Below are 15,781 nucleotides of genomic sequence, written 5' to 3'. Positions count from 1 at the left end.
TTTAAATGTAACTGGTAAGGGGAGGGAGGATAGGCTTGGTATTTAATTGTGAACTCCCAGTCACGCAATCTCGTTTTGATAAAATTACTAAATAACTTTTACTGTAGATCACTGGGGCATGGACTTTCTGGACTTATTTTGTAAATCCCATAGCATGTGATTTCCACGAAGTAGGTGCTAATAAGGGTTTACTATTACAGTTGTTCTCCCAAACTGTCCCATAGTTAATGCCTGCTTTTACACAGCAATACCTCCTATTTCTTGGCATTCTGTGTAAGTGAGAATTAGAAATTTGAGTAGCCCAGAGGCAACCATGGTATATTATGTAATGGAATTCAGGTTATTTACAGTCACTTCATTCCATTGTGCTTAGTCAGCATCATCCACAGTTGGACTTGATGAAACTTGTCAGTAAACAGGTAATTTGGGTGTGGAGGCATTGACCATTTCAAAATGGTTGTGATGTTTTGTTTTTAAATTTACATACCAAAAAAAATCCACCCTTTTGGGAGTACAATTCTATGAGTTGTGACAAATGTATACTGTCATGTAAGCACCATAACACTGCTACCTAAGAGTTCCACCCTCTCCCCCAAGAATTTCCTTCATGCTGCTCCTTTGTAGTCCAACCCTAGCCCACTCCAAGCCCCTGGCAACCACTAATCTGTTTTCTCCATCCACATAGCTTTGCCTTTTCCAGAGTGTCATATAAATGGAATCATACAGTAAGTAGCCTTTTGAGTCTTGCCTCTTTCACTTAGCATACACATTTGAGATTATCCACATTGTTGCATGTATCGGTGGTTCTTCTTTCCTGTTGCTGAGTAGTATTCCGTTGTATGGATATATATTCATAGTTTATCCATTCACCAGTTGAAGGAAATCTGGATTGTTTCCAGTTTTTGGCAGTTATTAATCATGTTGCTATAAACATTCACGTACTGATTTTTGTCTGAATAGAAGTTTTCATTTCTTTAGGGTAAATACCTAGGCGTGGGATTGCCGGGTCATATGATAAGTATATATTTAACTTTATAAGAACCTACGAAACTGCGGTGCCTGGCTGGCTCAGTCAGTTAAGCGTCTGTCTTCGACTCAGGTCATGATCCCGGGGTCCTGGGATCGAGTCCCAAGTCATGCCCTCTGCTCAGCAGGGAGTCTGCTGCTCCTTCTGGCCCTCTACCCCACTTGTGCTCTATCACTCTCTCTCTCTCTCTCTCTCTCTCTCAAATAAATAAGATCTTGAAAAAAAAAGAATTAAAAATAAACCTGCCAAACTGTTTTCCAAAGAGATTGCACCATTTTACAAATACACACAGAAATGTATGACAGTTTCAGTTATTCAACATCCTCTCCAGCACTTGTCTATTTTTTAAAAATTTTAATTATTCTAATAGTATTTAGTAGTTACTCATTTCCCTAATTGCATTTCCCAGATGACTAATGATACTGAGTATCTTTTCATGTGTTTATTTGCCATCTGTATATCTTAGGTGAGGATCTGTTCAGATTTTTTGCCCGTTTTTTTAATTGGTCTGTTTGTTTCCTTATTGTTGAATTTTGAGAGTTCTTTATATATCCTGGATACAAGTTGTCAGATACGTGATTTGTGAACATTTTCTTTTAGTCTATGACTTGTCTTTATTTTCTTTTGTGGAGCAGGAGTTTACATTTTGATTAAGTCCACTTTATCAGTTTCTTTCTTCTGTGGATTGTGCTTTTGGTGTTATATCTAAGATTCCTGCCCTGACCCAAAGTTACAAAGATTTTTTTCCCTGTGCTTTCTTGTAAAACTTTTATAGTTTTACATTTTTAATTTTAAGTCTGTGATCGGTTTTGAGTTTTTATAAGGTGTGAGATATAGATCAAGGTTCATTTTTGTTGCTACTGCTATATATATATATTTTTAAAGCTTTATTTATTATTTTAGGGAGAGAGAGAGTCTGCGCCCATGCATGCAATGTGGGAGAGAGGGAGAGAAAGAATCTCAAACAGACTCCCTGCTGACCATGGAGCCCAACGTGGGGCATGATCCCTTGACCCTGAGATCATGACCTGAGCTGAAATCAAGAGTCGATCACTTAAGTGACTGAGACATCCAGGCACCCCTATTTTTTGTTATATTTTAAAAACAGTTGTCAGAATTACCTCTTTTTTCAGAGGAAACAAACCAAATAGTACTTTGATTCTTTTTTTAGATAACATATGCACATGGGACAGAATTTGGGGTGTACAATGAAAAGTAAATCTTCTTCCACCTTTGCCCCATAGGCCACCCAGATACTACCATTCCCCTCCCCACTAAGATAACTGCTGTTATCAGTTTGTTATGTATCGTTCCAGGAATAATTTATGCATTTACAATTATATGTCTTTTAATAAATAATAACAAATTATGCTCACTCTTCTGTACCTTGCATTTTCAACGAACAGTATATTTTAGCAGTCATTTCATGAGCTTCTTCATTTTGTTTTTTGTTTTTTTAATGATTGTGCCTTTCCATTTAAGAGAGAGAGAGTGAGCAAGAGAGAGAGAGCGAGAGAACATGAGCGGGGGGAGGGAGAGGGAGAAACAGACTCCCCTGATGAGCAGGGAGCCCGACATGGAGCTCCATCCCAGGACCCCAGGATCATGACCTGAGCCGAAGGCAGACACTTAACTGACTGAGCCATCCAGGCATCCCTCTTCCCGTTTTTTAAAAACAGCTTTATTGCGATGCTATTCACATATCATACAATTCACCATTATCAGATGTACAGTTCAATGGCTTTTTTGTACATTCAGGTTTGTGCAACCATCACCATAATCTAATTTGGGATTATTTTTATCCCCCCTAAAATAAATACCATTAGCAGTCAATCCCTATCCCTTTCTCCCACTCCTCAGCCTGGCAACCACTAATCTACTTTCTGTCCCTATAGATTTGTCTGTTCTGAACATTCATATAAATTGAATCATACATGTCTTTTCAACTGGATTCTTTCATTTATTGTTTTTTAAGTGTTTTAAAAAGTTTAATTTATTTAAGTAATCTCTACACCCAGCATGGAGCTTGAACTCACGACCCTGAGATCAAGAGTCTCATGCTCTTCCAACTGAGCCAGCCAGGCACCCCTGGATTCTTTCATTCAGCTTAATGTTTTCATGAGTCTTACTCTTTTTCAGTATATTTCATTTGTGGTTATACCCTAATTTATTTAACTATATCACTTTTGATGGACATTTAGGTTGATATTCCTCATATGTATAGTTTTCTATTTACATAGATGTCCAACTATAATATAAATTTCTAAAGATGGAACTTGGGATCAAAACAACATATATGCTTTTCTTTTTGCTTTTTTTTTTTTTTTTTTTTTTTTTTTTTAGAGCACGTACCTGAGTGGGGTGGGGAGGGGCAGAGGAAGAATGAGAGAGAGAATCTTGCAATGCAGGGCTTGATCTCACGACCCTGAGATCATGACCTGAGCCAAAATCAAGAGTTGGATGCTCGACTGACTGAGCCACCCAGGTGCCCCAATACATGCTTTTATAATTTTGGTAGATACTGCCAACTAGCCGTTTGTAGAGACCTAACTAATTTATATCCTCCAGCCCCTCCCTACTCCAACAATGTGTAAAATGATTATTTCTCTATAAAACTTTCCAACAGTATGTATAAAACTTTTTCATCATTGCCAAAGGAGGAATAAATAGTTTTAATTTGCATTTTTATTATGAATGAGAATAAGGATCATTTCATTACTTTTTTTTTTAGGATGATTTCATTACTTTAAGAGCTATTTGAATTTCTTGTACTTTGGGGGTTTTTTTGTTGTTGTTTTTCCAATTTTTCTTTTGGGTGGTTGGGTGCTTATTGATGTATAGGTATTTTTTTATATATTTAAAAGAAATTAGTCCTTTGTCTTTGATACATATTGCATTTATTTTTGCTAGTTTATCTTTTGTCCTTTGATTTTATTATGTTTGTTGCCATGAAGACATTTTTATTTTTATTTAAAATTTTATTCATTTATTTATTTTTCAGGCATCTTTATTTGTATGTAATTGAGCATATCAGTCTTTACGGCTCCTGAGCTTTGGGTCATCTTTAGAAGGGCTTTTCTTTTCTTTTCTTTTTTAAGATTTATTTATTTATCTTAGAGAAAGAGACCAAGCGAGCCTGAGTGGGGTGGAGGGGGCAGAAGGAGAGGGAGAAAGAGAAACCCAAGTAGACTCCACTTGGAACCTGATGCAAGACTCGATCCCATAACCCCGAGCTCATGACCTGAGCCAAAATCAAGAGTCAGATGCTTAACTGACTGAGCCACCCAGGCACCCAGAAGTGCTTTTCACTTACTGCTGAGAATAATTTTTTTTCAATTTTTAAAAATTGAGATAATTTAGATTTGTGCATAGTTGTAAGAAGTAATGCAGGGAGATCTCTTGTATACTTTGCTCAGTTTTCCCCAAAAGTACATTTTGCAAAACTGCTGTCTTTTATGACAATCAGGATATTGACATTGGTATAATCTACCAGTCTTACTCAGATTTACCTAGTTTTACTTGTATCCGTTTACCTGTGTTCATTTGTGAGTGTGTGTGGATTAGGTCCTATACAACTTAGTCACTTTTATAGGCTCTTTTATCCATCACAGTCAAGACACTGAATGATTCCATCACAAAGGTTCCCCGTTTTCCCCTTTCATAACCATGTCTGCTTCCCTGCCACCCAGCCCCTGACAACCTCACTAATCTGTCCTCTATTCCTAAAATTTTATCATTTCAAAGATGTTATAAAAATGTACTCTATAAAAAAAAAGATTTATTTGAGAGAGAGAGTGAGGAGAGAGAGAGAGAGCACAAGGTGGGTGGGCAGAAAGGCGATGAGGGGCTTGATCCTAGGATTCTGAGATCATGACCTGAGCTGAAGGCAGACGCTTAACCGACTGAGCCACCCAGGTGCCCCAAATGTACTTTTTTTGTATTGTCTTTTGTTCAGCATGATTCTCTGGAGGTTCATCCAAGTCGTGTGTATCAGGTTTTTTTCTTTTTATTGATAAGTAATTTTCCATGGTATGGATATACACAGTTTGTTTAACCATTCACTTCTTGAGAGACGTGTGAACTGATTACAGTTGAGTATTACAAACAAAGCTACTGTGAATATTCATGTATAGGTTTTGGTGTGAACATAAGTTTTTATTTCTCTAGGATAAATGCCTAGGACTTGAATTGTTAGGTCATATAATAGTTGCATGTTGAGGGTTTTTTTTCTGAGTCAATTTTATTAGTGTGTAATTTGCATACAATAAAATGTATACATTATAAGTCGACAGTTTGATGAGTTTTGATAAACGTATGCAGCTGGGTAAGCATCACCCCAGTCAAGATACAGAGTGTTTACATCCACCGTACAAATTTCCCCCATCCACCACACAAACTTCCCCCATGCCCCAAATTTTGCCCCATCCATTGCTAGAGATTAGTTTTTAGATTAGAGATTAGAATTTCATGTAAGTGGAATCTGTAGTGTGTATTCTTTTGAGATTGGCTTTTCCTTTTTTTTTTTACTTAAATATTTTAAGTTATCCCTATTGTTTGTGTGTTAGTGATTTGTTCTCCCCCCCTTTTTTTTTTAAGTAGGCTCCACACCCAACATGGGGCTTGAACTCACGAACCTGAGTTTAAAATTGCACGCTCTTTGGGACACCTGGGTGGCTCAGTCAGTTAAGCATCTGACTCTTGATTTTGGCTCGGGTCATGATCTTTTTTTTTTTTTTTTTTTTTTAAGATTTTATTTATGTATTTGACAGAGAGAGAGACAGCCAGCAAGAGAGAAAACACAAGCAGGGGGAGTGGAAGAGGAAGAAGCAGGCTCCCAGCAGAGGAGCCTGATGTGGGGCTCAATCCCAGGACTCCGGAATCATGCCCTGAGCCGAAGGCAGATGCTTAACCAGTGAACCACCCAGGCGCCCCTCAGGTCATGATCTTGAGGTGGTGGGATCGAGCCCTGCTTCTGGCTCCACGCTTAGTGCAGTCTGCTTGTCCCTCTCCCTCTGTCCCCCCGCCTTCTGTATGCATGCATTTGTTCTCTTTCTAAAAAAATAAGTCTTAAAAAAAAAAAAAGAGTTGCATGCTCTACCATTGGGTGCTCTACCAACTGAGCCAGCCAGGCGCCCCTCCCTTTTCGTTTTTTAATAAGCTATTTCTTAGAACAGTTGTAGGTTTACAAAAAAATGGGGAAGATAATACAGTTTCCATACACCCTGTACCAAGTTTCTCCATAGTAACATCTTACATTAGTATGGCACATTTGTTCCAACTAGTGAACCAATATTGATACAGTATTATTATTTTTTTAAAAGGTTTTATTTATTTGACACAGGCAGGGGGAGTGGCAGGCAGAGGGAGAGGTTGAAGCAGGCTTCCCACTGAGTAGGGAGCCTGATGCGGGGCGGGGCTCCATCCCAGGACCCTGGGATCATGACCTGAGCTGAAGGCAGATGCTTAGCAGACTGAGCCACCCAGGTGCACCTTGATACAGTATTATTAGCTGAAGTCCATAATTTATTCAGATCTTAGTTTTTCCACTTTGTCTTCATGTCTTTTTAGGCTCTTCTGTGACAGTACATGCATAGGGTTTTTGAGAAACTGCAAACCGTTTTACAGAGTGGTTATCCTGTTTCCATTCCTACTGGCAGTGCACCAGTGATCCAGTTTCTCTGCATCCTTGTCAGCATTTGGTTCTATCACTATTTTTTATTTTAGTCATAGGTGTGTGGTTTTATCTCACTGCAGGTTTGGTTTGCCTTTCTTTAATGACTAATGATGTCGAACATCTTTTTGTGGGCTTCATTTGCCGTCTGTATATCCTCTTTGGTGAAATGTATAGTTGTGTCTTCTCTCCATTTTGTGATTGAATTACTTAAAAAAAGCTGTTGAGTTTTGAGAGTTCTTTATTCATTCTAGATACTAGTCTTTTGTTGGATATGTAGTTTGTAAATATTTTCTCCTACTCTGTAGCTTGTCTTTTCATCGTTTCAACATGGGGCTTTCACAGAAGAAATTTTTTTAATTCGATGAGGGCCAATTTATCAGTATTTCCTTTTACTGATTGTGCCTTTGGTGTCAAGTCTAAGAACTCTGCCTAGTAGAGCCCAAAGATTTTCTGTTTTTTCTAAAAGTTTTATAGTTGTACGTTTTACATTAAAGTCTGTGGTCCATTTTGAGTTATTTTTTGTCCAAAGTGAGAGGTTTAGATTTCAGAGTATTTTTAAAAATCTTCTATATTGTAGTATATTATTTGATATTTAAGGTTTAAATATTTGGTCCATATGAAATAGAGAAGTGTAGGGTTCCTGGGTAGCTCAGTCAGTTAAGCATCTGCCTTCGGCTCAGGTCATGATCCTGGGGTTCTGAGATCAAGCCTCGTTGTTGGGCTCCCTGCTCAGTGGAGAGCCTGCTTCTCCTTCTCCCTCTTCCATTTCTGCTTGTGCTCTCTGAGTCTCTCTCTCTGTCAAATACATAAATAAAATCTTTTTAAAAAATGAAATAGAGGAGTGTACGAAGGGAGGGAATATATACCCCTCTCATTCCAGGTGGATCAAATATTTAAGCTTTACACATGAAACCAGATATTTTCCAGATATACTCATATACCATCATTTATTCAATGATCTATCTTTTACCTATTGATAAGTGCTATGAACATTAGCATATAGGTTTGCATGGTGGGAGCACAAGTTTTCATTTTTCTGGGATAATTGCCTGAGAGTGCGATCCTTTACTTACTTGGGGGGGGGCAGGAGATTTGATTTATTGTCCTTAATTGTGATATAATTTATATACAGTAAAATGCACAGATCTTAAATATTCAGTGTGATGAATTTGACATCGTATAAACCCATGTAATCATCACCCATACAAATACGGTGTTTTAAATCCAACCAAATAAAGTAACAGTCTAGGAAACTAAGGGGAGTATCAGTACGGTAATGAGTGTCTGGTTATCATTTGTTTTGTTTTTTTTGTTTTGTTTTAATGGAAGAAGTAGTTCGCTTTCCCCGAATTACTGAAAATGGAGAAGTATTGTTTGCTTCTTAACAAAACAGTACAGTAAAGTGCAGTCTAGTTTCTGATGGAGAAACTTTTGGTTTTTCTAACAATGTATGGATTCCCCTTATTTCATTAATAGCCATTGGAGCTATTCCTTAAGGTTAATTCATAATTTGATAAGTGATTATTCATATTTGGTGCTGTGTAGATAGGCTATATTTTTGTCTACAAAAAGGTCTTATTATAGAATTTCCCATTATATGGAAATCTCTGTTACAAAAAAAGTCTTATTTTGAGCAATAACCCGTACTATTCAGGAAACCCCTTGAAGGTTGTGGGAATGTTATTTGAAAGGTATACTGTTCAGTGTGGTGAACATACTGATAATCTTTAATAAGGCTCTTTCATAACTTGCTGTGGGGGCATAGTTTGGTTTTATAACATTACAGAACTATTACCGTGTTAACGATCTTTCCCTATCCTGATTCTTCCGTTGGTAGCATTTGCGGGTAAGGGAAGAGGAGGCATGTGGTTAAAAAACAAACACGTGATCCTGATGCTCTGCTATCCCCTCAGCTGACTCTTGGCCAACAAGTTTCTCTTGGTCACTTAACCAGTACGTAGTTAGTTGCTTTTATTTATTTATTTTTAAATATTTTATTTATGTGAGAGAGAGCGAGAGAGCACACAAGCTGGGGGGAGGGCAGAGGACGAAGGGGATTTGCCACTGAGCGGGGAGCCTGACCCAGGGCTCGATCCCAGGACCCTGGATCATGTCCTGAGCTGAAGGCAGACGCTCAACCAACTGAGCCACCCAGGCGCCCCTTTAGTTGCTTTTATTAAGGGCAAACCAGGAAAGGTCAGTTCTCATATTAGAAAGTTAGACAATTTGTTGGGGAGGAACGCAGCAATAGGGGGCAAGAGTTGACAGGTGCAGATACTCGTTTAGGTTGCTAAGCTTCACCAAGTTCTGAAAACCTGCAGGTCGTTTCACAGTTTTGGCCAATGAAGTTTTCATATGCTGCTAGCTTATCCCTAACAATAGAACATCGTTTTATTGGAAGAGAATCTATATTACTATTATCATCATTAATTAATTTTAAAAGTTGTGTATGAAAGAGATGGCGATGCTTTCCTCAGTGCCCAGGACAAATAAGGAGACAAGAATAAGGATGTGTTTCTCCACGTCCGGTTTGCTTGGGTCCTGGTCAGTGAAGATATGCCAGGCCACGCAACTAAAATGGTGCTGGGGCAAGAGTGGTGTTTGATGCCAATTGTTCATTTACAGGTAGCTTTTGAAAATGGCTGCCTCTCATTTCACCGGGCTCACAGCCGTTGCTGATGTAATTAAAGATCTAGACACTCAGATAGCTGTAAGTAAGCTCATGGAGGCCACTGTTGGCAAAACCTGGTAAATGTGCTTCTGATCTTGATGACACCAAAGCTGCTGTCCACAGAGTCTACCTCATGGCTTTAAAATTTAGGACTCTTGGCTACTCCAGGCTAGGGACTCTGCATGTACTTCAGATTGCTAACACTCAGAGAGTGTCATCAAGTTGCTCTTGATGACAAAGAACAGCTCAATTTTAACAGTTGCTAAAAATTGTGTTTATTAGATATAGACCTGGCATAGATTTAAGCATGTTTTGAAGTGCCAAAATGAACTAATCTGTTTTCTTCAGTTTTGTGACTGGGTTTTAAGTATGTGATTGTGCCATGATTTATTTGAATTTGACATTATTTGCTGTTCGAAAATAATGCATGTAGTACTTAACCAAGTATTCTGTTTTTACAAAGTCTTCAACAATGTCTTACTCATCCTAGTTTATTTTTGTACGTAAGATTTCTCATTTCATTTACTTTCTTCCTTATTTAATTTTGTGGACTATTCCATTTAGCTTTTGGAGAAGAGATGGTTTCTAAATAGGAGGTGAGAGCAATGAACATTTTTCATTCCCTCCATTTTTAATGTGCAGGTATCAAACGGTCACTATCCCAGATATCCTGAAGAGCCTTCAAGTCTGACAGACCTTATACAATTTTACTTTCAAACCTTATCCTTTATTGTAGGTGTTTCTGGGTCTAGTTCTCTTGTTTTCCTTCTACAGTTGATTGGCCTTGGTCCTCACAGCTCCAAAAAGAAACAGGATCTCGATAAGCTCTATGAGCTGAAGTCCAAAGCTCGGCAGATTATGAACCAGTTTGGCCCCTCAGCCCTAATCAACCTCTCCAATTTCTCATCCATAAAACCGGAACCAGCCAGCACCCCTCCACAAGGCTCCATGGCCAATAGCACTACAGTGGTAAAGATACCGGGCACTCCTGGGACAGGAGGGCGTCTCAGCCCTGAAAACAATCAGGTATCATCTCTTACTTTTTGCTCTCCCTCGGCATCTCTTACCTGTTATTTGAACCAGTAATGCTTTGAGAGATGTCTATCTCAGATGCTTCCTCTTCCTCTCAGCTGGAAAAGTCTTTTCCCTCCTTTGGACTTGTAAAGTTCTTTGTTAAATTATCGTGTACAACATTTATCAATGTTTACTCTGTGGTGTTTATGTGTGCGTATGTATACGTACATACATTCATACACACACACTAACACATGTTGCCTATGACAGGTTTATACATATGTATATATAAGTATACATACGCTATATAATTGTTAAATACAATAGTTAAATAAAATAATAAAATAACTAATGTATTAATTATTCATTATTTCGGTAATAAAAACATTATTGCCTCTGGTCTTTTCTCCTTCTAGTTCATCCAGCTGCTCCATTATTAACTTTCTGGACTGATTCTAAAGTCTGCCCTCCCCATGGCCTCTCTCCCCCACTTTCTGCCCATGATTCTGATTCTACCCTCCAAAGCCACAAGAAATAAGAAATAAGTATAATCTCTTGTCTTGGGCCTTGTAGGCTGGATAGAATAGGAGGGAGAGACATTTCAAGGGAATGGGGGGAGGGACTAGCAAAGGCAAATGGGGAAAGTTGGGCAGATAGTCAGGAAGCCAACCTGTATTGAATGTGGAGTCTGTTGGAGAAGAACAGGAGGTAAAATTATATAGGCAGGATTATGGCAGAATATACTGGGCATATACTAGTCAGTCTCCTTTGAAACTCTTAGTCATTAGACAATCTTTGCAAATATTTAATAGAGGAGTAAGTAACATAATAAAAGTCATATGTCTTAGGAGGATTAACTTGGCAGTAAGTGGACAAGAAAGGTAGGAAAGGGGGTGGACTGAGAGGAAAACCAGTTCCCACTTTTGCAGTAAATCAAGACATGGAATGAAGACTTGCCTTAAGTGGTAATGGTAGAATGGATAGATCTGACACATAATTAACAAGTATTTATTTTAAAAATTCGTTTCTTCTTTATTTCCAAGATTATACATGCTTATCACAGAAACTTTAGAAATACAGAAGAATAAAGAGCCCATAATTCTACCACCACCCCATAATAACTATAGTTAGCATTTTAATGTATGTCTTGATTATTGTTTAATGGCATGTGTATGTGACATGACATTTCCTTTATGAAAGAGGAATCACAGTTGTACACACTTATACAAATATTATACAGAAATGAACACATGTTCCCTGCTGTCAGGGAGCTTTCAGCCTATTAAGTCAGAAACAGGCAAGTTTATAAATATATGCAGTGACAGAAGGGTGCATGGGGTACAGTGGAGGCCAAAGGAAGAAGTGGTTCCTTTTACCTGGGTGGGCTAGGAAAAGCAGAAAGAAGCCACCATGGACTGAGCAGATAGGAAGAAGGGTTGAAGAACATGTCCAAAGGCAACAGAGGCACAGTATAAGTTATGGTGGTCAGAAAATTGCAAATTAATGTGGAGGGAAGGTAAGGCACAGTGAGCACAAGAGGCAGAAGTAAACTGACAGATGTTGGCTTCTCTTCCACACTGCTCTTGCAGCCTTTCCCGAGGCCACTTGTCTTGAGTGTAGTCTTGGAGCTGCCTACCAGGTAGGCCAGAAAGTAGAAACTAAACCCAACAAATTGACAGCATTTCTTCATTATAGGGTAATGAGGTGTTCTGTTTGCTTAATACTTGGCTGAAAAATCTTCTCCCAATTAACTTTAGGTATTGACCAAGAAGAAATTACAAGACTTAGTAAGAGAAGTGGACCCTAATGAGCAATTGGATGAAGATGTGGAGGAGGTAAGATGGGGTTGGGCACCCCAGAGTCTGTGTCCCTGAGAGCTAACGCAGAATCGCTATTAAGAGCACAGACTTCAGGGGCGCCTGGGTGGCGCAGTCGTTAAGCATCTGCCTTCGGCTTAGGGCGTGATCCCGGCGTTCTGGGATCGAGCCGCACATCAGGCTCCTCTGCTGGAAGCCTGCTTCTTCCTCTCCCACTCCCCCTGCTTGTGTTCCCTTTCTCGCTGGCTGTTTCTATCTCTGTCAAATAAATAAAAAATCTTTGAAAAAAAAAAAAGCACAGACTTCAGAGGCAGACAGATCTGAATTTGGATCTTGGCTCTGCCACTTACTAACTTCGTAGCTGTGGACACATCACTGAAGCTTTTTGAGACTCAGCTTCCTCTTGTGTTGGTAGGGTGTGGTATTATTTGACGGCAGCGTTATTGTGAGGGTCCCGTGGAATAACTTCTACAAATCACCTAGGAGAATGCCTAGCACCTTATACCTAGCAGCTGCCGCTACTTTTGCTTGGTGAAAAGGGCTTAGTTTGCTGCTCGTAGGCAGTCACTTTCTACAATTTTAGTTGTTTCTGTAATATTCCTCCATATTTCTAAGTAATACACTTAAACAGTTATTCTTTGGCTTCTGTCTGTTGACTTCCTATAGATGACAGTTTTGTTAAGCCACTCACACATGTCCATCCATGCTTTCCTTTCCCTCATTTTTCTAATATAGTTTTTTTATATATATATTTTTTAAGGATTTATTTATTTATTTATTTGTCAGAAAGAGAGAGAAAACACAAGCAGGCCGAGGGAGAAGCAGGCTCCCCACTGAGCAAGGAGCCCGATGTGGGACTCGATCCCAGGACCCTGGGATCACGACCTGAGCCAAAGGCAGATGCTCAACTGATTGAGCCATTTAGGCGTCCCTCCCATATAGTTTTGTCACAACTTTTAGATAACTGAGAAATCAGTATTGACATTATTCTGATCAAGTACATATTGTTCACCTCTGAACCAAGTCCTGTTTTGTACTACCTATTAAAGTTGATAATTGACTCTCTTTGTTTTAAAGTTTTAATTTTTTGAGTAATCTCTGTACCCAACGTGGGACTTGAACTTACAACCCTGAGATCGAGAGTCACACTGTCTTCTGACTGAGCTAGCCAGGTGCCCTTATAATTGACTTATTTTTATTTAGTTTTCTTTCTGCCTTTTTTATTCTGGTTCTGCTATCAGCTCTGGTGTATACCTATCAACATTGTTTTCCAAATGGAAAAATAATCTACAGATTTGGGTCCTCCCCTCCCCGACTCAGATTTCGCTCTCAGAAACCTCCATCCTTTAAAGAGGGCACGTGATGTGATGAGCACTGGGTGTTATACACAGCTGATGAATCATTGAACACTATATCTGAAACTAATGATGTACTATATGTTGGCTGATTGAATTTAAATAATAATAATAAAGAACACTCTGTCTTCTTCTGGTCTGATTGATTTTAGGCCACTTGAACAGACCCCTCCTGGGTCTTCCTTTTGCTCTTTTTTTTTCCTCTTTGGCTCTCTTGTTTCCTAGATCCCACATCCTCTTCCTATTTACTCCCTTTTTTTGTTAGAGCACATTTTGTTGTTGTTGTTACTGCCTACAAAAGAATAGATGAGAAGCAAATGTTTGAAAGTATCTTAACCTCACACTTAATTTTTAGTTTGCATGGGTTTAGAATTAGATTATGAAAGTAATTTTTTCCTTTCCTTTGTAAAGGCATTGCTCCATGTCTCTGAAAAACCTATTAAGAAATCTTATGCTGGGTGCCTGGCTGGCTCAGTCCATAGAGCATGCGACTCTTGATCTCAGGGTCATGAGTTCAAACCCCACGTTCAGCATGGAGCCTGCTTAAAAAAAGAAAGAAATCTCATGCTATTCTGATCCCAGTTTTTTTAGAGTCTTTCTTTTTTTTTTATTCTGAATTTTCATATGAGCCTTAATATATATCTTTTTTCATTTGTTGTGCTGGGTTCGGCACTTACTTTTATATTGGGGACTTGAGTGCCTTTTGTATATTTTGTATATTTTGGGATTTGGAGTTTCTTATTATTGTCTGCTTGCCTTTGCTGAGGAATATATAATGACAGGGAAAAGAAAAACAGATTACAGGGGCACCTGGGTGGCTCAGTTCTTAAGCATCTGCCTTCGGCTCAGGGCGTGATCCTGGAGTCCTGGAATCGAGCCCCACATCAGGCTCCTCTGCTGGGAGCCTGCTTCTTCCTCTCCCACTCCCCTTGCCTGTGTTCCCTGTCTTGCTGGCTGTCTCTCTGTAAAAAGAAAAAAAAAACCAGATTACAAAAATAGTATAACTTCATTTTTATTTTTTTAACCAGAGGAAAAATATTTGCTCTCTTTGTGGGGGGAGGTGTGTTTGAGGCAGCAGTTTTATTGAGATATAATTCAATATACCATAAAATTCATTCATTTGAAATGTACAGTTCAGTGGTGGTTAGTCTCGTCACAGAATTGTGCAACTTTCAACACAGCCTTTTTTTTTTAACATATAATGTATTATTAGTTTCAGAGGTAGAGTTCAGTGATTCATCAGTTGCATATAACACCCAGAGCTCATTACATCTCGTGCCCTCGTTAATGCCCATCACCCAGTTACTCCAGTCCCCCAACCACCTCCCCTCCAGCAACCCTCAGTTTGTTTCCTATAGTTAAGAGTCTCTTATGGTTTAACACAGTCATTTTTAGAACATTTTCCTCACCCCTGAAAGAAGCCCATACCTATTAGCAGTCACTCCCATTTTTTCCCAACCCCCACAGTCCTTAAAGCAACTAACTACTAATTTACATTCTGGCCTCTTCTGGACATTTCAGATAGATGGAGTCATATGATATGTGATGTTTGTGACTGCTTTCTTTCACTTAGTATAATGTTTTTAAAGTTCATATTGTAAGGGGTATGAGTATCTCATTTATTTTTATGGCGGAATACTCTTCCATTGTACGGACATACTGTATTTTGTTTAACCATTCATCAGTTGATGGGTTGCATCCACTTTTTGGTTATTATGAATAATGTTGCATGAACATTCACATGCAACTTTTATTTGTATTTTCTTTATTTTTTTAAATTTGTGTATAAATTTTTATGTGGAAATATGTTTTCATCTTTCTTGGTGTGATATACTTCGGGGTGGAATTTGGAGTCATGTGGTAACTATGTTTTTCCTTTGAGGAACTGCCTGTTTTTCAATGCTGCATCCTTTTACATTCCTCCCAGCAGCATGTGAGATTTCCATTCTCATATTAGTTTTTTGATAATTTCTTCTCTGTTTTTGCTCTTTCATTTTTTTTTTAAGATTTATTTATTTGAGAGAGAGCATGCATGATGGGGGGAAGGAGCACAGGGCGAGAATAGCCAAGCAGACTCCCGCTGAGCACAGAGCTGGACTCGGGGCTCGATGATGAGATCAGGACCTGAGCTGAATCCAAGAGTTGTACGCTTAACCAACTGAGCCACCCAGATGCCCCATCTCCTTCATTTTGTAATGACCATTGGTTGAATAGTGAATCTTC

At 38.8% G+C, this 15,781-nt stretch overlaps 1 protein-coding gene across 3 annotated transcripts in view; it reads left to right on the top strand.

The window, feature by feature from the left end:
- TAF12 (TATA-box binding protein associated factor 12) overlaps positions 1 to 15,781 on the top strand; it is a 30,924-nt gene that overhangs the window by 4,492 nt on the left and 10,651 nt on the right. Inside the window, exons 2-5 of one of the 3 annotated variants that reach the window (XM_044390520.3) lie at positions 8,539 to 8,654; positions 9,327 to 9,411; positions 10,147 to 10,398; positions 12,144 to 12,221. In XM_044390520.3, coding sequence (XP_044246455.1) covers positions 9,340 to 9,411; positions 10,147 to 10,398; positions 12,144 to 12,221 — 402 coding nt within the window. In that variant the 5' untranslated portion in view covers positions 8,539 to 8,654; positions 9,327 to 9,339. The remainder of the gene's footprint in view (positions 1 to 8,538; positions 8,655 to 9,326; positions 9,412 to 10,146; positions 10,399 to 12,143; positions 12,222 to 15,781) is intronic. The other 2 variants (XM_044390519.3, XM_044390522.3) reach the window with 2 other exon arrangements.

Source organism: Ursus arctos, unplaced genomic scaffold (assembly GCF_023065955.2).
Source record: "Ursus arctos isolate Adak ecotype North America unplaced genomic scaffold, UrsArc2.0 scaffold_32, whole genome shotgun sequence".
Classification (NCBI taxonomy): domain Eukaryota; kingdom Metazoa; phylum Chordata; class Mammalia; order Carnivora; family Ursidae; genus Ursus; species Ursus arctos.
The sequence above is the reverse complement of the archived record's forward strand: the minus strand, read 5'-3'. Positions and strand labels throughout refer to the sequence as shown.